This window comes from Muntiacus reevesi, chromosome 7 (assembly GCF_963930625.1).
Source record: "Muntiacus reevesi chromosome 7, mMunRee1.1, whole genome shotgun sequence".
In the NCBI taxonomy this organism is placed as follows: Eukaryota; Metazoa; Chordata; class Mammalia; order Artiodactyla; family Cervidae; genus Muntiacus; species Muntiacus reevesi.
In genome coordinates, this window is record NC_089255.1 from 50,816,836 (window position 1) to 50,837,356 (window position 20,521).

At 43.1% G+C, this 20,521-nt stretch overlaps 1 protein-coding gene across 1 annotated transcript; it reads right to left on the reverse strand.

The window, feature by feature from the left end:
* Nucleotides 1–1,576: 1,576 nt before the first annotated feature.
* POLR2M (RNA polymerase II subunit M) lies at nucleotides 1,577–8,484 on the reverse strand. Its single transcript, XM_065940611.1, has 4 exons — nucleotides 8,234–8,484; nucleotides 5,874–6,521; nucleotides 2,991–3,195; nucleotides 1,577–1,959 (listed from the first exon to the last, which is right to left on the reverse strand). Exons 1-4 carry the CDS (start codon nucleotides 8,344–8,346, stop codon nucleotides 1,813–1,815), a joined length of 1,113 nt encoding a protein of 370 aa, XP_065796683.1. The 5' UTR covers nucleotides 8,347–8,484; the 3' UTR covers nucleotides 1,577–1,812.
* Between the last annotated feature and the right edge of the window lie 12,037 nt (nucleotides 8,485–20,521).

Consider the following 20,521-nt stretch of genomic DNA (forward strand, 5'->3'; position numbering starts at 1 on the left):
CTGCGTGGTAGAATTACAGGGGATTGCATGTATGTGCATGGGAGCCTTCCCATGCTCAGGTTTTCCAGGAATAACATTTATTTATTCTGGTGACTCAGATGGTAAAGAATCTGTTTGCTATGCAGGAGACCCGGGTTCAATCCCTGGGTTGGAAATAGCCCCTGGAGAAGGAAGTGGCAACCCTCGCCAGTATTCTTGCCTGGAAAATTTCACAGAGGAGCCTGGCAGGCTACAGTCCTCGAGCTCACAAAGAGTCAGACATAACTGAATGACTATTTTAATAAAGAAGGAGCATCAAATAACTTTAGGATGTGAAATCATTTATAATTAGTTTTAAAAACTAAAAATAATGAAACTGTGCAGGATATTCCTACATTTGCTTTTTGAGGGGAGGAAAGCAAAAGCAGTGGTTACTCCTGAAAGGACATGACACAGAACTGAGTCCTTCCTACCACACCTACATCTGCCTAAATGTATTCTAATTCAGATTTCATATATGAAAAGCCTCCTTCAAAGTTAAGTTACATTTAATTAAGCAGCAGTAAAACATCACCATTAGCATTTTCAGGTTGCTCTAATTAATATTTTATTCTTTCAACACTGCTTAAAAGGCACCAACATGTTAGACAAAACTTTGATAACATATGTGTCAATTTCTCTGGAGACAACCATGTAATCCTTTGAAATTATACATGAAATTGAGGTTTCTGCAGCCTACATAAGTCTCTTTTGGTGAGGGGGGAAGCAATATATATTGATAACAAACCAATTGTAACTTCGGAAATTTCTTTGGTTCTTTTACCAAACTGAACCTATCATCTGCTAGAACAATGAAGTAAAGTCGGGCCAAGCCTAACAACAGATAGGGCTTCTCCAGTAGCTCAGCAGTAAAGAATCTTCTTGCAATGCCGGAGATGAAGGAGCCATGGGTTCAATCCCTGGGTCAGAAGGATCCCCTGGAGAAGGAAATGGCAACCCACTCCAGTAATCTTGCCTGGAAAATCCCATGGGCAGAGGACCCTGGCAGGCTACAGTCCATGGGGTCGCAAAAAGTTGGACACAACTGAGCGACTAAACCACCACCAACAGCTATTCCCTTCACAAACATCAATCACCTTAAGACTTTTCCTGTTCCTCATGTTACTCCATGACCAGGCAAATCTGGTCATCCAGAAAGACCACCCACCCTCTAGATTTAACTAAAAGTACCACATATTCCTTATGAGAAGAAGGAAAACATATTTCCTAAGGGAAAACAGAAAGAAACAAATATTTAAGCATTTTCTATGAGTTTCTTCCTTGATATTTAATGTCCAATACTGTAATAGCCCCCATGCAAACATGCACAAAATTCTCTAGACTTCTCCCTTTGTTATTCAAAAAAAGAGGGAATTATATCTTCATAATTCATTTTAGGTGATGCCTGGGACAACAAAATAATTCACTAAGACATGTAATAAATGTTATTTTGTAGAGGTAAGTATAAAGAAAAAAGCAGTTTAATCACCTGCTTTCATTTGGCTTAGAGAAAAAAATGTGCTTACGATATACTAAAATATCAGACCAACACAGGACATACTGCCAAAATTTAATATAGTGTCATTAAACACAATATTCAAATATTCAACTTTTCAAGCACATGAAAGTTGTCATCTGAAAGTGGGCTATTTTTATCGTTTCCTTAGTGTAACTTTACAAAATTCTTTCTCTCAACAGTGTCTGACACTGATCTTGATACTTGTTAGGCAGTCTGATGTAAGATAATGAGATCTCAACAGGCAGAGATTTAGGAGATGATCTGAACGCCCATCTTTAGAATTCATCCTCAGAGGACTGATCATCATCTTCATCCCTTACTTCTCGGTATTTCCTTGAAGACTCCCCTTCTGGATTATAGCTCTGCATTTTAATATTTAGTCTTTCAGCTAGCTTCTGTGCTGCGAGCTTGGCTTGTATCTCCTTTAAGACAAAAAATGAAGCAAAAAGTTAGACACTCATACCTTTTCCCTACAATTTTTCAATGGGAAGTCACTGGAACAGAACCGGTTTCACTGGAATGGCATGCCCCTTTATTTCTGGGTTCTCTAGCACCCTCTGAGAGAATGAGGCACAGACATCACAGGGCGGGCTGGAGAGAGCTACCAGCCTGCCACAGCGGTGGTGACAGACTTCCACTGATAAACAATGTGCACTGAAATATCCAACTTCTATGAGAGGAGCTGAGGAACCAGCTTGGCACTGCAACAGTTATACACAGGAAAATGTTTTCAAACATGTGGGCATGTGCATGTGTATAGACAACCCTGAAGAACAATTTGAGCCATCAAATGTCAAAAACCACCAATGCTGTACTGCCCCTCCAACTGGAAGAGTCTGCTTTCCTAGATTAGATCACGGCTTCTAGGCTCGAGAGTGACATTTCAGTGCCATAAAATCAAAGAATACTAAAAACTGATTATCCCTCTCCAAATTAACTCCCATGAAAATTACTATGCAATAAAAAGCCTAAGTAAATCTTAAATAGTGGCAATGTGCTTGCAGACGCCCAGTGACAGTGTCACTGACTGACTGGCAAGCCGCAATGCTCATTCCTCATCTGGCTCCTCACTTTTCTCAGGCTGCCCCCAAACCATTCGAACTCATTTAAGTTCCCCCTTCAGGCCATGGGTAGTACCGGTAGGTGGGACTGAAGTGGAATTATTACTGCTCTGCCAAGGAAACCAACTCCAAACTGAATGGCTTAATTCAACCTAAAAATAACTTCAGACAGGCATTTAGGGTCAAACAAGGTAAGAAACAATTCCTCAATGCTTAGTTACAACTAGGCAATAACTTGAATGGACTGAGAGTATGAAAACTGGCTTTTAAAAACGGGTGCCTTGAAAATCCATGTCAACCTAGCTTTTGTGAAAACCGAAGGCCTGGAGTAAATTCTGACTCATGTAAGCAGCATCCTACGTGCAGACAGGAACAAGCCATGCTCTAAATACCTCGTAACTCTGCTTCTGCTGTCTCTGCAGAGCCAGCGACTCCTCTATGGAGAGCAGCTGTGTCGGCAGGTGGTGCAGCGGCAGAAGCCGGGCCGCCGTGATGTCATCGAGATGCTTCTTGTCCCTGCGCCGCCTCTCCTCTGAGGAGATGGGAGACCCTCTCCTCTGACAAGCACTCCATGAATCATGTGGCTGTGAAGGTAATCTGGAGGAAGCAACCCTTATGTTACACCACCTTTTCACAGACACACATTTGCAGCATTCAACAAAAGTGGCCTTTAACTTTGGCAGCTAACTGTTCTACAAAGGTAATAGTAAGGCCTTTAGCACTATTTGCATGCATAGATAAAACATTCTTTTTAAATACACTTACCAAAAACAAATATTTAAGTTGGCATCTTATTTGGCGAGTAATTTGCCAATGCATTCCTCTAACAGATAGCTAGACTCATTGCCTTTCCCTTCTCTCTTCAAATACTGGAGTGGGTTGTCATTTCCTCCTCCAGGGGCTCTTCCCCACCCAAGGATCGAACCCTCATCTCCCACGTCTCCTGCACTGGCAGGCAGATTCTTTACCACTGAGCCACCTGGGAAGCCCCCCAAAAGCTTATACTCAAGCTTGAGTCTATTCTCATTCAAAAACATCTGCAAAGGGGCTTCCTGTCTAGCAGAGGGAATTAAACTTGTAAAGTTTCAGTGTAATGTAATATCACGGGTACTATGGCACAGGCCCAGTGGAACACAGACAAGGGAATGGCCTGTTGTAAGGGGAGACAGGATGGCTGGCAGAAACACTTCAAAAAGAGTGCAATCTGAGGAGTCTTGGAATAATAAGGATTCAGCATGTAAATGATAGGATCTCTGATGGCATTTCCCGAGAGAGTAAGGACTGACAGGGCTGCAGCTCACAGGAAGCATGGGAGCTGGAGAGTGCAGAAAAGGCTGGGGCAGCAGGCTGGGTGAGGCCACATGGAAGACTTCTAGTCTACATAACAGGGGCAGGTTTATATTCTACAAACTGCACTCTGGCAGCAGTGGACAGCATGAACTGGTCGAGTTAAGACTGGGCCAGGACAGTGATGAGAACCTTCACTTTGACATGAGAAAGGATGAATGTAAGGATGATTAGAGATGAAGGTCCAGGAAGTACACTGTGAGGTCCCATGGCTGGCAGAGATGGAAAGGACGGGAAGAAAGGCGGTGGCAGCACACTGGCTTAGGGACGTGGGACAAAGTAGTCTGGGAAGAAGTGAGTTCTCCTTTGTACAGGACAAACCTCAGGTGCCCAGATCACCGCCATGGGGCCGGGTTTCATAGGTAACGACTCTGCAAACCTGAAGTTCTGGGTAGACCAGGGCTAGAAGAGATGAGAGGCAGCCACCCGCATCAGAAGAGCCAGAAGAGCATGCAAGAGGCGGCCAAGGGACACCTGCATCCCTCGATACTTCCAACCGTCTTCCGCCTGGCTCCCCAAAGCCCAGCCCTCCTGATGCGTGCACCTGTCTCTGTGGCTCACAAACTTCCCTTGGGAACCTTCACGGGTATTCCCTTCCTCTCCTCCCACTTCCAGCTAAAGGACCACAATACAGAATCAGGGTCAGCGTATTCTCTGTTGTATGTATTGACTAGATGATGCTTCTGGTTTTCTGCCTCCCTATAAGTGAGGAAAGATACCTCACCACATACAAGGTGAGTCATTACCTAATCAAAGATTACTGTTTATTCCTAACTAAAAATTAATTCTGGTGTTCTATGCAGAACAAATAGTTTTGAGGTTTAAAAAAATGAATAGTGAGATACGATTGAACTTTAAAGTCTCTATAATAATAATAAAAAAAATCAGTTTAGGTACTTGTAACTACAAGCTTTCAGTTTTTCAAAGAAAAGCAGTGGTGGCTAAACTTTGTATCAGTTGTTGTTTAGTTGCTAAGTTGTGTCAGATGCTTTGCAACCACATGGATGGTAGCCTGCCAGGCTCCTCTGTTCATGAGATTTCCCAGGCAAGAATACTGGAATGGGTTGCCATTTCCTTCTTTAAGAGGGGATCTTCCTGACCCAGGGACTAAACCTGCGTCTCCTGCATTGGCAGGTGGATTCTTAGTCACCTGACTCACTCCTAAGTCACCAGGGAAGCTCCTGGTATCTGATATTACTGTTTTATAAAACTACTCCCTGATTTGAGTGTTATAACTGCACATAAGTAAATAATACTCTTTTTGAAGAGATTTTTTTCTGAAGATCTCAGAAACAAAACTATAACAAGGAACTTAGAAGTACAGTTCACTTGCCCCTCCCGCCCAAATTTGTTTTGCTTTTTTAACCCTTTCTCAGCTCCCTTCCTCCTGAAATGATTATATACTTCAATGTTCTTCCAAGTGTGTAAGCCTCGGGTCCTCATATAGACCCTAAACTCTATGAGGAACAGAATCTTTACTCTCGTGTCGTCACAGCACCTACTGCTTACATACAGTGAGCACACAAATATTTTTTTACTGAGAAAGGCCGTCGGCTCCTACAATTGTTTTCCTCTTAGCTTATAGTCTAGTTAGAGGAGGAGCTATGTACAAGAATATGATTCTGGAAAAAAATTGTAATAAATTCTCTAATCCTATGTTTTATATAAAATTTTGCCTAAGTATCCTGAAGTTTAATGCTCCATCTGCTACTGAAAACCTTTTCAATTACTTGGCTAAAAAAAGAAAGCATTTTCTAGCAGGAATCCTCCACTCCAGCCATGTTAGTTTTACTGCTTCTACAATACAATCATTCCCAAGTACAAGCAGTTCTCACACCAAGTCCACTGAACTTAAAGCAGTCTCCCAGTTTTTGGAACTTAACAAATATCATGCCTCCTGTGACAAGCCTGTTTGCGATGGTACTTACACATTGGTTTTAAATTTATGTGGCGTGGGCATGGGATTTTTGGCTCGCATTTCCAGCACTTCCATGTAATGAGGCTTCTTCTGCGGCCCACTCCAGAGGCTGGCTAAGTTCTCAGGACTCTGTTTTCCTTCCGAGTGGTGTTCAGTGGGGTCCGCAATTGTGATCCTTTGTAATCTATTAATGAACAGGTTGTCTGAGCTGCCAGGATGATCCTCCACTTGACCTAAGGCACAATACTGAGGGAGACCCTCACTAGCTTCAGATAAGGAAGGCGCTGGGGTTCCGCTGCTAGAAGTTGGATGCTCACTCACTGTGTGTTCAGCCTCAGTTGCCTCAACATCACCTCCGCGAGTCAGATGTGTCAGTCCCTGTTGTCCTGAGTTTGTCTGAGATGATGTGATGTTAGCTACAGAGGAACAGCTAGGAAGGGGTGATGAAGTATCAAGTATCTGATCAGAATTCTGGGCCTTATCTCTGTCCCCATCAACAACTGCAGTCGCTTTTTGCCTCTCCTTACAGTGTAAGCTAACAGGATAAAAGAGTTCACTTCTTCCTCTAACTTCTTCACGTTCTGCAATGACAGCTTTCAGTTTGGTGATAGCATCTGAGATCTTTTTACCTTTGTCGGGCAATTTGCAAATGAATTTTCTACAAAAGGAAAATAGGTATACGTTACATAGAGCCATGTTTTTAAACTTGAGATATACAAAGTAGTATCCTCAAAGGGAGAAAAATCGACCTTTAAGTCAAAAAACTGATTTCTAGCTGCCCCAAAACAGGGATGAAATAAGAGAATCATTACCCAAATACCTGTCAAAACAAGGGACGACAGGATGATTAGGGACTGTGTCTCATTTGTCTCATCTGTTAACAATTAGAATTTCTGCAAAAGTATTTTAAGCATGATATTAATATATGACATCCCCCAAATCAGTTTTTAAAAGTGTGATTTCCAAGACCTTCCTGGTGAGGGGAAGTGGATGGATCTGCAAGGTCAGAACTGTTTTATAATAACTAAGGTACTATTTGTCATTTTCACTAGCATTTTCTTGCCATGAGTACCAGGGAGTTTTCCAGAGGCCACATGATATGGATGATAACATTGTTCTGATGGCTAATAGAAAGTGTGTGTTTTTGTATTCTTGTGTTTTAAAGATTCTCACTTGTAACTCCGAAGACAATGATAACTATCAGTCGATATAACACAAATAGAAGAGCTCTTCAAGATGTTCAGTAGGTCTTCAGAGTTAAGGTCCTGAGACTAAAAAGTTAACTCACTCATTCTCACAGTCAAAATAGTTGTCTCTACCAGGAAGTCCCCAAGTGATCATTTGCCACTTTGCCTAAGTGGCAAAAGTTCCTTTTCTGATTTCCTTTTCTTTAGCCATACAATAAATATGGAGGGAAGGTTACAGCTCACACTCTCTATTCTTTGTGACACTACATTCATTCTCCCGATTCTATTAACATTCCTCCCAGTTGAGATGTCTGTATTTCCCCAACATTCTCTTCTCCCTCCAGCCTCATGACCACTTCTCCAGTTTTTAATCATATATAACTAACTTTTCCATTAACTCAGCTCCAGTAAGTAAAATCAATCTCAGACTATTACCCTCCTCCAGCTTTCCTACTTTTATTAATGGTGCTCCATACAGGTTGTAAACTTCAGCCACCTCTGTCAACCATATATTCAAATGATCCTAAGCCTGATCTAGTCTCCCCAGTTCCACAGCTACCCTTCTAGTTCACTTTCTTACAATCCCCTATGGGGGAACTTCTCTGAAAATACCTCCTAGTCTCTTCTGCCTCTTATTCCTTCAAACTATCCTGCACCAACCTGCTAAAATAAGCTTCCTAAAAAATCATTATTGTTACACCGATCCTCTGCTAAAATCCATTAAGTCTAACAGCTAAGTGTGAATCAAACTTACTTTGCCTAATAAGCCACTCTTTTACCCTACTCTTCCCATTTCCTACAGTTCCTGTAAAAAAAAAAAAAAAAAAAAAGGATCTAGAGATGAAACTGACTAGGTGTTTGGGGCACTATTTGGGGGGAAGGCAGCGGAAGGATTTGGGATACAGACCCTCCCCTTGGAGAGCCGACACAGGCACTGAGTAAATAAAATCAGCGAGGAGCTGATAAGGAGCCGAAACGCTGGGAGCCAGAAACACAGGCGCCCGGCGCCTGGCTGTACGCGGTGGCTCTGTGACTGTAGGCCGGTCACTAGCCCGCGGGCCTGGAACAGATCTAAGACAAGGTGACCTTCCAGGAATGAGATCGGGATGGGGCCGGGGAGGGGCGCGTCCCAGGGTGCCGAACCCGAGGAACCCTGCGGTGACTTCGCGGGACCCAAGCTTACACGTTGCGCAAAAGTCTCTCCTGGCGCTTCAACATTTCCCGTAGCTCCGCCAAACTCCGCTGCCCCAAGTCCTCGGGAGTTTGGGGCTCGAAGCCGCGGGGCAGCACGGACATTCTCCGGGGGCTGAGGCTGGCGAGGCGGTGGGCACTCGGCGTCCTCGGCAGCCCCCGCAGCTGGCGCCAGATCCGCGGCCAGCGGGGACTCCGGCGAACGAGCGGGAGTCGCCATTTTCCCGGAAGAACAGGTCTTCTTCTAGCCGAATCGAGCTTTATTGAAACGCCGGAAACAAACACGGACAGAGTTGAGGGAGTGGCAACCCGGGCGGGAATAGCGGGGTGACGTCACGCGCCGGCGGGGCGCTCTTTCTAGTCGCCTGTTCTTCACCTGAGACTTGAGTCCCGGCTGAGTATTCAGAAAGAGTGAGTTCCTGGGGCCCTGCCCTTAAGGAGTCTACTGAGTGCGGGAGGAGAGCAGACATTAATCAAGTAACAAATGGAAGAATTGTAAGACGGCTATGGGCACCAAGGAAGGAATAACCAAGAAGTGAAAGACACGTGGAAACATGAGTGATGAGTTGGTTAACCATTAGTGAAGTTGGGGTATGTACCCGGCACGTGAAGCGCTGGCCTATGGCGTGGCCTTCCTAGTTCTGGCTTTAGTGAAGACCTCAAACATTAATGTTGGAAGGATCATTCAGAACCGTCAGCGTTTCTTAAGGCGGCTCTGTGGCGTTTGAAGCAAGACTTTTCCTCGTTTGCAGGACTGCCTCAGGTATTGCAAGATATTTGGCGTCTGTTTGATGTCTGGGTTTCTGCCCTGTAGTTGGTTTGGCATTCCTGAATCCTCCTAACAATACAAAACGCACCCCCCGCCCCAACACACAAACTCCTGAGTCCTTGTAACAATACAGAATGCATCTCCCCAACACACACACACGATTTCAAAGGCCCACACAGGTGATGATAGAGGCGCTGCACAGACCAATGGAGAACCTCTCTTTCACAATTACCCGTTTTGCCCTCAGAAAAACAAAGGCACAAAAACTGAAGTTTTCCCAGCGCACAAAACTAGTAACTGAAAACATCAGGTTTTAGACACAAATGTCCCGGTGGTCTTTGTGCCACCCCAATTCAAAAATCTTCCAAAGAGTAAGGAAGTTTTTTAGGCTGTTGAGGAAAGTAGTGTAACTGCTAACTCTTCGGTGTAACACCTAACTCTTCTCTATAGTTCAGGTAAGAGAGCTGGATCCCAAAGAAAAAAGTAGGAAGCATGCTATAGTCATAACAGACATCAGTTGCGAGGTTTGGAAGACCCTATAACCTCCACCCCAGTCTCTCCCTTCTTTGATACAGAACATTTACATTTGCTAGTCCTTTGTTAGGTGCTGTAACAAACAATATCCTCCCAATCAGAGGGAAGCTCTAGATAAAATATGAGGCTACTTCAGGAGGTACAGCCGAAACTGTGTCTGTATCCTTGCAATCTAGTCCGTTCTGATCAGTTTAACGTATCCAAAGTCTCAACATAAACTCTGCTTTGAAACAAGCATTTCAGTAACCTGCTCCATATCTTTCTAAATGAGAAATACTTAAGTAAGGCCCTTGTCAGGTATCTGTCCTGTGGCAAGCTCCCCCAAGGCCTTCCTCACTCTAGCCTTCTCCCTCTGTTCCTGGACCTGACCTGAAGGCCTTTATTCCCTCTCCACCTCCTCACCCCTATCCCCCTGACCCCACTGATAGTAAACCCTTTCTTCCGCCCTAGGCCACAGGCACCCTCCAAGCAAGGATGCTTTCTCTCAAGCCTCAGAATTTTGCCCCCAGCTGTTTTCCTTTTGTGGAAGGCTGTCGATTTTCCCCTAGCCCATTATACATCTTAGTTAAGTCTCGCCTCCTCCCTGAGCCTTTCTAGATTTTTCCAACCCAAATTGCTCTCTGAGCATAACTGTAGTGCTTCGAACATACCGTGCGTCTCCAGGTGTGTGTGCATGGTGATTTCTAACAAACTGTGAAGTCAGGGAACTCTATCAAGGAGCTGTACTTGTGCTTTTCTGTCTCTCCTAAGGCAGGTAGCAGATACTAATTGATACAATCTCCCTCTCTCATAATTTTTTCCCTGTCTTTCCCTCATATTCACCTTCTTCATTAAATACCCTTCTATATTGAAGATCTTAAGCTTTATATAAATGTTGACCATAATTTTTGTGAAAATATTCTCAGTGATATGGGATAGAATCTTTTACACAACATAGTTTAGGATTTCGAGTTACTATAATACAAATCTGAATTCCTCACAATGGGTGCACCAACCATCTAGTTCTCTAATCAGTAACCAAGAGGCTTAGCAAGTGAAGAGATTTCTTTCTTTTATTTTATTTATTTATTTTTGGCTGTGCTGGGTCTTTGCTGCTCAGGCTTTTCTGTAGTTGGCACGAGCAGGGGCTGCTCTCTAGTTGCAGTGTGTGGGTTTCTCATTGCAGTGGCTCCTCTTGTTGCCACACATGGGCTCTCGGGCTCGCAGCGTTCAGTAATTGTGACACGTGGGCTCAGCAGCTGTGGTTCTAGAATCCGGGCTCAAAAGTTGTGGTGCATAGGCTTAGTTGCTCCACAGTATATGGGATCTTCCCAGATCAGGAATCAAACCCGTGTTTCCTGCATGGGCATGAGTCATCAGGGAAGCCCCACAAGTGAATAAATTTGTCAAACATTATTCTACATGTTTCAGTGAAGTTATTTTTTGGCTGAGATTAACATTCAAATCATTGGACTTTGAGTGCATCCAATCACCCCCTAAAATGTGCGTGGGCCTCATCAATCGGCTAAAGCCCTTTAGAGAACAAAGATTGGCCACACCCCACCCCCCTACCCCACAGGAATTTTGCCGGCAGACAGCCTCCAGACTTGAATTGTAAGTTCCTGGCTCTCTAACTTGATGGTCTACCCTGCAGTGATAATTACCTGAGCCAGTTCCTTAAAATGAATCTCTCTCTGATAATGGCTGATACACAGACACACACACGCTACTGGATCTTTTTCTCTGATGACCCCTAACTAATGTTGTTCAGTTGCTAAATCGTGTCTGACTCTTTGCGACCCCCGTGGACTGCAGCACGCCAGACTTCCCTGTCTTTCTCTGTCTCCCAGATTTTCCTCAAATTTGTCTCCATTGAGTTGGTAATGCTATCTCTTTCATCCTCTGCCACCCTTTTCTTTTGCCTTCAGTCTTGACCCCTGACTAATACAAAGCCTGAACCACCAGGGAAGTCCCTTGATGGATCACTCTTGCTGGCTGCCTCATCTGTCTGTCCCTCAGCACAGAACTTAACAAATAACTGACAGCAGGCTTGCCAATTAGGGAAGAGAATTACTTTCCTACTAGGGAAGGAACAGGCAAGTGGAATTGGGTGTGAGAAAAACAGAGTGAAAAAAGGAAAGAGGAAGAAACTGGTAGACAAAAAACTGGAAGGGGCAACAAGGGGAATCAGTTTCTCTCCACAGATATCAGAAATAGAAGGTTTCATAGGAATCTTTATGCTGAGGAATTTACCCACAAATTCATCTCCCTTCTAGCTGTAAAATTTTTATCCTTCTACAGAATGTCACGTTCCCCGCCTTTGCATTTCACTGTGATCCCACTGCAACAAAAGGTTTTCCTCAGCTGCCCAAGAGTTTAGGCTGTAAAGTGCACGCACTCCACACTACAGGTAAAGTCTTACATGAGTTATCCAAACTGTTTGAAACAAGGAACCAAATTTTCAGCTCATATCTCTCTCTTTATCAGCAAGTAGTAATTTAAAGCCATTTTCCAGGACTGTGGTTCCCCAGTGACAGACTGTGGAACTATTAAAATTAATCCTGACAGAAGATCCTTGCTGCTTTCTCCAAGCACATTCAGGTCGTTGGTTTATGAACAGGATGAACAGACGGCCCATCCCAGAGGGCTTGCGGGAGGAAACACGTTAAAATGGCTGCCTCCATTTTTGTTTGCTCAGCTGCTTGGAAAAACTAAGACTGAGGGAAATGGGATTAATCAAGGGGGCAGTTGCCCATGGAAAAAAAATAGGAAGACTCTGGTGAGAAAATCCCAGCCAAATAAGGTTCAAGTCAAAGGAAAAGAACACTTTTCCCTTCAGACTTTCACATGGTTGAGTGTTGTTTGGTGACAAATTTCTCATTTCAGGCCACCACAGTGTTTGATGATACTTCTGTCAGCATGGAAAGAGATAATTCAGGGGGGAAAAAAAAATTATTGATGCGCTAAACTTCCAGGTGATTTTACTTTGTAATTAGCAACATTAATGAAGATTATTGGTTAGATATGTGACTGATGGTGATTAAGTAGCACCTCTCTGTCAATTTTATTTTTATGTCTATTCAGATCCTTTGCCCATTTTAAAGAAACACTTGTTTGTCTATTTGTTTGTCCTTTTGGCTGCACTGGGTCTTCATTGCTGCAAGCAGGTTTTCTCTAGTTGCATCACATGGGTGACTTCTAGTCTCATTGGCGACTTCTCTTGTTGCCCAGCGCAGGCTCTAGGCACTCGGGCTCCCATAGTTGTGGTATGTGGGCTTAGCTACCCCGTGGCATGTAGAATCTTCCCAGACCAGGGATTGAACTGGTGTCTCTGTATTGGCAGGTAGATTCGTAAGCACTAGACCACCAGGGAAGTCCTTCCATGATTTTTCATATGAATAAACTCATAAACCAGAAAAAAAAAAAAACCCTCCTTGAAAGAAAGCATCTACTCACTGCTATGTTTAAAATACATATAACCAAGAAGGACCTACTATATAGCACGTGGAACTCTGCTCAATGTATGTGACAGCCTGGATAGAAGGGGAGTTTGGGGAAGAATGGATACATGTATATGTATGGCTGAGTCCCTTTGCTCTCCACCTGAAACAGTCACAACATTGTTTATTAGCTACATCCCAATACAAAATAAAAAGTTTAAAACTGCAAAAAAAATACATTGAGATAATCATATGATTTTACTCCTATATTCTTTCAATATGGTACATTTTATTAATTTTTAAATATTAAACCACCCTTGAATTCATCTTGAAAAGAAAAAAGAAAGCATGTGCTGATATGTGTTATAGATTATACAGACGTTGTAGCTGAGGCTCCTCCTCTCCCATTATGAGAAAGACTTTTTTTTTTTTACTTACACTCTATTGAAGGATAGTTGAGCTACAATGTTGTGTTAATTTCTGCTATACAGCAAAGTGATTCAGTTATGGATATAAACCCTTTTCTATATTCTTTCTCATTATGGTTTATCACAGGACCTTTAATATAGTTCCCTGTTCTATACAGTAGAACCTTATTGTTTATCCATCCTATATAAACTAGTTTGCATCTGCTAATCCCATTCCATCCACCCACTCCCTCCCACCACCTCCATCCACCTCTGGCCACTAGAAGTCTGTTCTCTTTGTCCAAGTCTGACTTACTTTACTTCCCCTCTACTGACTTACTTCACTTCCCTTTGATGGATTGGCTAAAATTCCACCGATAAGAAAATCACTAGGTTAACAAGGATCTTCCTTTGAGACAGTAGCTATTTCTAGAAGGGGTTGTGGCCTATCAGTCATTTACACTTGAGTATGAATTTGTTCCAAATGGCTTTCTCACAAAAGGCTAGCTGAGGTGATGATTTACACGAAAAAGTGGGCTTTGTTAGAAGAGAAAGGGAGAAAATAGAATTTTGAGGCATTGGAAAGGAAGAGTAGACCAGAGAAAGTTTTACAACAGAGAGTTGAGGTGGCAGAAGGACCGCAGAAGACCACCTTTTCACAATTCAGAGCATATGTAGGGTGGGCACAAAGCGAGGATGTTAAACCAAGCTTTGGTTAGGGTTGGTTCAGATTCTGTGCTGAAGGGCAGGTCCTTCTATACTTAATTGGGTCTTGTCACCTAAGATTCTTGGTAAAACATCCTGTGCGTTGTTTAAGGAAGGTAATTTGCAAAGTCACTAAGGGGTGAGATTTAATAATTTTCTTCCAAGTGTCATAGGAGAGGTACTTGAGAGTTGTGCCTTTAGTGGAGGGAAAGAAGAACCAGGTCTCTGCTTCGGTGCCAGTACACCGTTTATGTCTAACTCTTTGGAATCCAGTGTACATTGGAGGCCATGAAACAAAGAAACTGATGATCAGCAGCAAAATGGATTTAGAGAAAACTATCCACCCCTCTCTTCTTGTGAGACCCTGGTCAGAATCAAAAGGTGTCTGGTCATCTTTAATTTTCTGTCTTGCATAAAGAAGAATACCACTCTGAAAAGTTTCAGCGAGGGGGAATAGGAGAATAGGAGGAAGGGAGGCCCACATAGCATAGAATTGGGAGAATGACCAAGGGAGAAAAGTCCTCCTTGGTTTTCTCCAAAATTTGGAGGAGAGAATAGTCAAGCATAGTATATGGACAGTAAAGGTGATCCAGATCAGAGAAGTGAAGTGAAGGGATAGTGGTGAAATTTGTTGATACACAACTATGATTTTGAGAAGAGAGGGTCTGTGTACCACCAACTCTGTATCCAGTTAATTTTCCTAGGCCTCAGTTTTCTCCCATTTAAAATGAGGGTATTGAACCAGATGAACTCCAAGGTGCCTTTCAGTGCTTAAATTATAGGATTCTAGGATGATGGATGTTATAATACATTCTTTGGCAACATCTGCATCTATTTAAGCTCATAAATGTTGAAAAGAAATATTTGGTATGCAGGAAACCAGGAAGCAGGTAGCTCCCTTTAAATAAATAGTCATCCAACATTGATGAAATTTAGGGTTTTATCAGCCTTTGCAGGACTCCCATGGTTGCCCATATCTTATGGGACTGGATCATGTTTTCCATCACCTAGAATTCTTGGGCTTAATTTAATTTTTATATCTAATGGATGACAGCTCTGAGTAATTTAAGATTGTTTATAACGTTAAAAAAAAAAACCCTGAAGTTGTCAAAATAGCAGAAGACAGATAAACTTATAATGAATGATGTGGGAGGAACATCACTTCATGCTGACTAGAGAAAAAAGTGGTTTAAAGGAATAAGTTTTTTCTTTATAATGCACAGAAAGAAAAACATTAGAAAATGTAAATAAAAGGTTGCAGATTGTGGGGTTTGGGCCACATCACATCTACAGATGGAACTTCCCAGGTGGCGCTAGTGGTAAAGAACCTGCCTGCCTGCCTGCCAATGTAGGACACAAAAGAGACGAGAGTTTGATTCCTGGTTTGGGAAGATCCCCTAGAGGAGGACATGGCAGTTCACTGCAGTAGTCTTGCCTGGAGAATCTCATGGACAGAGGAGCCATAGGGTCCCAGAGTCAGACATGACTGAAGCAACTTACCATACATGCAGTCTACAGATGAGTTTGTTTGACAGCACAGAGTTTTTCAAAATTATGAATTTCGAATGACTTTAAGATGGACATGTACTAGTGATCCTGGTGAGCATCCTCCCTGCCCCTCCTCACCACCAGCCACTCACCCCCATTGTCCTACCACAGACCCTTACCACCTTGATGCAGTCTTCCCGGGTACCAGGACATTTGAGTTTGGTGTGTGAAAACATAAGTATAAGTGAAATTTTAGGCCTTTTCTTTTTTGAGAGGCTGCAGTTACAGTCAGTCCTCCATATGTGTGGGTTCCACATCCACAGATTCAACAAACCTCAGAGCCAAAATGGGGTTTCTCCGGTGACTCAGTGATAAAGAATCTGCCTGCATTGCAGGAGATGCAGGAGCCACAGGTTCAATCCCTGGATTGAAAAGATCCCTTGGAGAAGGAAATGGCAACCCATTCCAATATTCTTGCCTGGAAAATCTCATGGACAGAGGAGCCTGGCGGATTACAGTTCATGGGGTCGCAAAAAGTTGGACACAACTAAGTGATTAAACCACCACCACCATGGAACCAAAATACTCAGAAAAAGGGAAAAAAAAATCCTGGAAAGTTCCAAAAAAGCAAAACGTGAATTTGCTTATGTACTAGCAACTATTTAAAAAGTGTTTATATTAGGTGTTATAAATAATCTTGATGATTTAAATTATATGAGAGGATAAGTTTATGCAAATACTACACCATTTTATATAAGGGTTTGAGCATGTGTGGATTTTGGTATCTGTGGGAACAGAGAGCCTAAAACCAGTTCCCCCACTTTTGATACTGAGGGATGACTGTAATACCTTGGAAACTCCCTAGATCACTAGTAGATCACTTCCTAGAGATCACCTGTTACAGGAAGGTGTTCTTCACTTCTAAATCTGTTTTCCTAAAGATCATCTGTGTTTTAAGAATTCCTACAGGAAATTCCTTGTCAGTTTAGTGGTTAGGACTCTGCACTTCCACTGCAGGGCACACAGATTCAGTCCCTGGTCAGGGAATTAAGACCCCTGATTTTGTAGTTACTGTCCCCACTGGTTGTAAACTTCATTGACATTGCAACTTGTTGGGTGTTTTGTTTTTTTTCTTCCCTAGAATCAAATGTAAAAGTGGATATTAATTCAAAAGAACTTAGTCTTTTCTGGGGCAAACCAGTTTGCTTGTTTTGTAGTCAGACTAATAAATGCTGTAGTCAAAGGATATAATTCTGTTATTTTGAACAATTGCTAAGAAGTTGTTTGTCAACATCTCTAACAATATATAGGCTTTGTTTACAAAGCTTGATTTATCATTTTTATCTATAGCACAATGCATTTTAAAGGGTCAAAGAAAATGATAAATCTTTATGATACTGTAGCATCTTTACAACTACATTTTCTATTTTAAATTCTATTTTGGGACTTTGTGACAGAATAGGTCAACTTGAGACAGCATTTATTTACTTCCCCCAGCCCATCAAAAGTTTTTTTAAATAAATTTGTGGGTACCATAAAGATATTTTATTTTAGGGTTGGACCACAAAATGACCAGTTAAGATTTTTCAGGCTGAATGTGCTTTGTTTAGGAGGTGGCAAGTTAAGAGGAAAAGGGAGAATTAAAATATTTGCAAGATGTCATTAATCTCCAGCAAGAGCCAAGAGTTGTTTTTTCTCCCCCTTCATTTCAGAACTAATCCTGCTTTCTGTTATTTGGCTCAGAAAAGTCTTAAATCTGTAACAAGAGAGTAACTTCCTGTTCTCAAGAGTATGGCTGCCAAAGAAAACATTTACAAGAAAAGTCCCAGGGCCAAAAAATTGCCTACTAATTATTTCTCAACCCCCCTCCCACCCCAATTCAGGAAGGTGAATGCTGTAAATGCTCTATGTTAAAACTCGAAAGTATGTGTTGAAAAATTAAGAGAAAACCCCCAAGAACTGTTTGCCATTTATTTATATTTTATTGCATTCAAATTACATCAGTTTTATGGCCCTTGGGCACAAATTAATGTTTCTTATAATATTTTGTTCAGAATTCCATGAAAGTTTTTACCTATTACCTTCCCAGCTGAAGAAGACAGAAGCAGCAGCAGCATGGAACTCACCTAGTCTCACCAGTTCCAAGTTGGCCTGATAATCAACAGTAGGTCTTGGTTTTCTCCTTGATGATCTGTCCATTCAGTGTGTGTGTGCGTGCTAAGACATTTCGGTTGTGTCTAACTCTTTGCGACCCTGTCGACTGTAGCCCACCAGGCTCCTCTGTCCATAGGATTCTCCAGGCAAGAATACTGGAGTGGGTTGCCATACTCTGCCATACTCCAGGGGATCTTCCCAACCCAGGGATCAAACCCATGTTTGCTATGGCTTCTGCACTGCAGGCAGATTCTTTACCACTGAGCTACCGGGGAAGCCCCATCTATTCAGTGCAATGTCAGTCAGAATCCCAACAGCCCATAGGGAGAAACTGACAGAGAGTAAAATTCATGTGGAAATGCAGAAGACCTAGACTAGCCAAAACAACTTTGAAAAAGAACAGTTGAAAAGCCCATACTACCTGACTTGAAGGCTTAAGATAAAGCTGATGCTGGGAGGGATTGGGGGCAGGAGGAGAAGGGGACGACAGAGGATGAGATGACTGGATGGCATCACCGACTCGATGGGCATGAGTTTGAGTAAACTCTGGGAGTTGGTGATAGACAGGGAGGCCTGGTGTGCTGCAATTCATGGGGTTGCAAAGAGTCGGACATGACTGAGTGACTGAACTGAACAGTAATCAAGACAGTGTGGGACTGGTGTTAAGACAGGCAACTAGATCATTATAACAGACTGTACAGAAATAGACCTATGTACCAGTATGACCAGTTGATTTTCCACAATGGTACAAAGGCAATTCAGTGGAAAATGCATAGTCTTTTCAACAAACAGTGCTTTAACAATTCATTGGACATCCATATGCAAAAACTTCTTTGATTTATACTTCACACCATGCATTAGCAATCTAATCCTGCCTAATAAATTACCTCCAGATTTAGCAGCAGTCTCCCACTGATCTCTTTCCAGAAACTCATCTCCAGTCTTACTTTGGGGCTTGTCCTCTACTGACAAAGTCCAGTGAGTTATTCTCAAATTTGCATATAAGAGAAAGGAGTCTGTGGTTTATTTAATCCTGTTTATCCCGACATACTTTTTTTTTTTTTTGCCCTGCTTTCCTTCTACACAGCCCTACTCACAAGCATTATTCATTAAGTCTGTAAAATGTGTCCAGTAAAAGGAAATCCTTGGGTCTGCAGGTATTCATGGTACAATACCTCCTTCACAGTAATGACTAGTACTAATAGCAGGGGTCAATGTTGGTGTTGATTGTAGGCATGTCTCTGAAAACTTCTCCTGTGCTCTTTCACATGATCAGCCCAGCCAGCCTCTTCGGGGTGCACTTCCATTTCCTTCCTGGGCAGAGCTGCTCGTGGGAGCACTGCACCAGAGAGCCACCCACGGGAGTATTGCAGTTTAGTGACAATACCAACTCCAACCTTCCCACTCCCGTTCTGAAGTCAGACAGATCTGGTGGTTTCAGACAGTTTTCATCTCTCTTTGCCTTTCCATTTCTTTACCTACAAAATGGTAGTAGTGACATTTTCTACACAGAATTGCTATGAAGATTGGAGTGGTTGCATGCTATGCCTAGGTCCGGTAACTCTGAGTCTCCTTTACTTTCTCCGTTACTTTCTCTAGCTCCTTCTGGATACTTTTCATTTGTAGATTTCTCCATGCTTGTTGAGGTGTGGAATGTTGTCCCCTCCTCTATAGGAAACTGCCCCCAAGGAGCTTACCTGTATGGTTGTTGTTCAGTATCTGAGTTGTGTCCAGCACTTTTTGTGACTCCATGGACAGCAGCACGCCAGGCTCCTCTGTCCTGGACATGATGGTCTGTCATCAGATGTGAGAGTAGAGAAGATAGGATGGGAAAAAATACCCATGGGATTCAGAGAAAACAAACATCGGGAGGAGACAGACTCACTGGAAACAGTTTTGGGAAGGATGAAGGTCTTGAGGGTACACATCCATGTCTCCCCAGCACCTAGCATGTGCTAGATGAACTGAACTGGGCCTCTGAGTCTGGATGTCCAGGAGAGCACTATGGTCTGATGTGGCATGAAGCAGGGCAGAAAGGAATCCTGGAGCAGGCCAATGGCATTTACTGGGGAGAAAGAGGGTGCCTGGAGTAGACAGATCCACTTGGGCCAGCTGGGAATCAGTCTTGGTTGGTGCGCCCTCTATTGGGGCCACCATGTCACATCACCAAGCTCCAGATACTTCCCAAACATTGCTCCCCAGCTAGCCCTAAAAAGAGCTTCCTGGGGTACGTGCCACCCAGACTCAAACCTCCTATCAGACATGTGGTGAATCTTTTGTCAGGATGGCCAACTCTAGCTTCTGACTCACTAAGCAGCAGGCCTTCTCTGATTCCAGGACCCTGGAAGACGCCAGCTCCCAAGTAAGCCCAGTCCTGTTTCCTGCCGCCTGCCCTGCACTCTCTGGACCATGGGGATGCCTGCACGCCTGCAGCTCACACCTGCACAGTCTGGAGCTCAGGTATCCACAGGCGGTATCCTGAAGGTACTTTCTGCTCTTTTTTGGTGGGGGTGGGGGGCTGGAAGGGTGCGGGCCTGCCTAAAGCTACCAACTTTATACATACCTTCATTTCTCATTCCCAGTGTTGGCAGAGAGGTAGAGAAAAAATATTCTCGTTCTGTTGGTGAGAGTTTCAGTGGACTCAAATCTCCAGAGGCCACATTGGACCACATGCACTGAAAGATTGAAATGTACCTAACTCATGACCCAGTGATCCCTCTTCTAGGAACTTATCAGAGGATTGCTTTAAAAAGAGAAAAGACAATTCCAAAATTCCAACAGCTGGGGATAGGGCAAGTAAACCA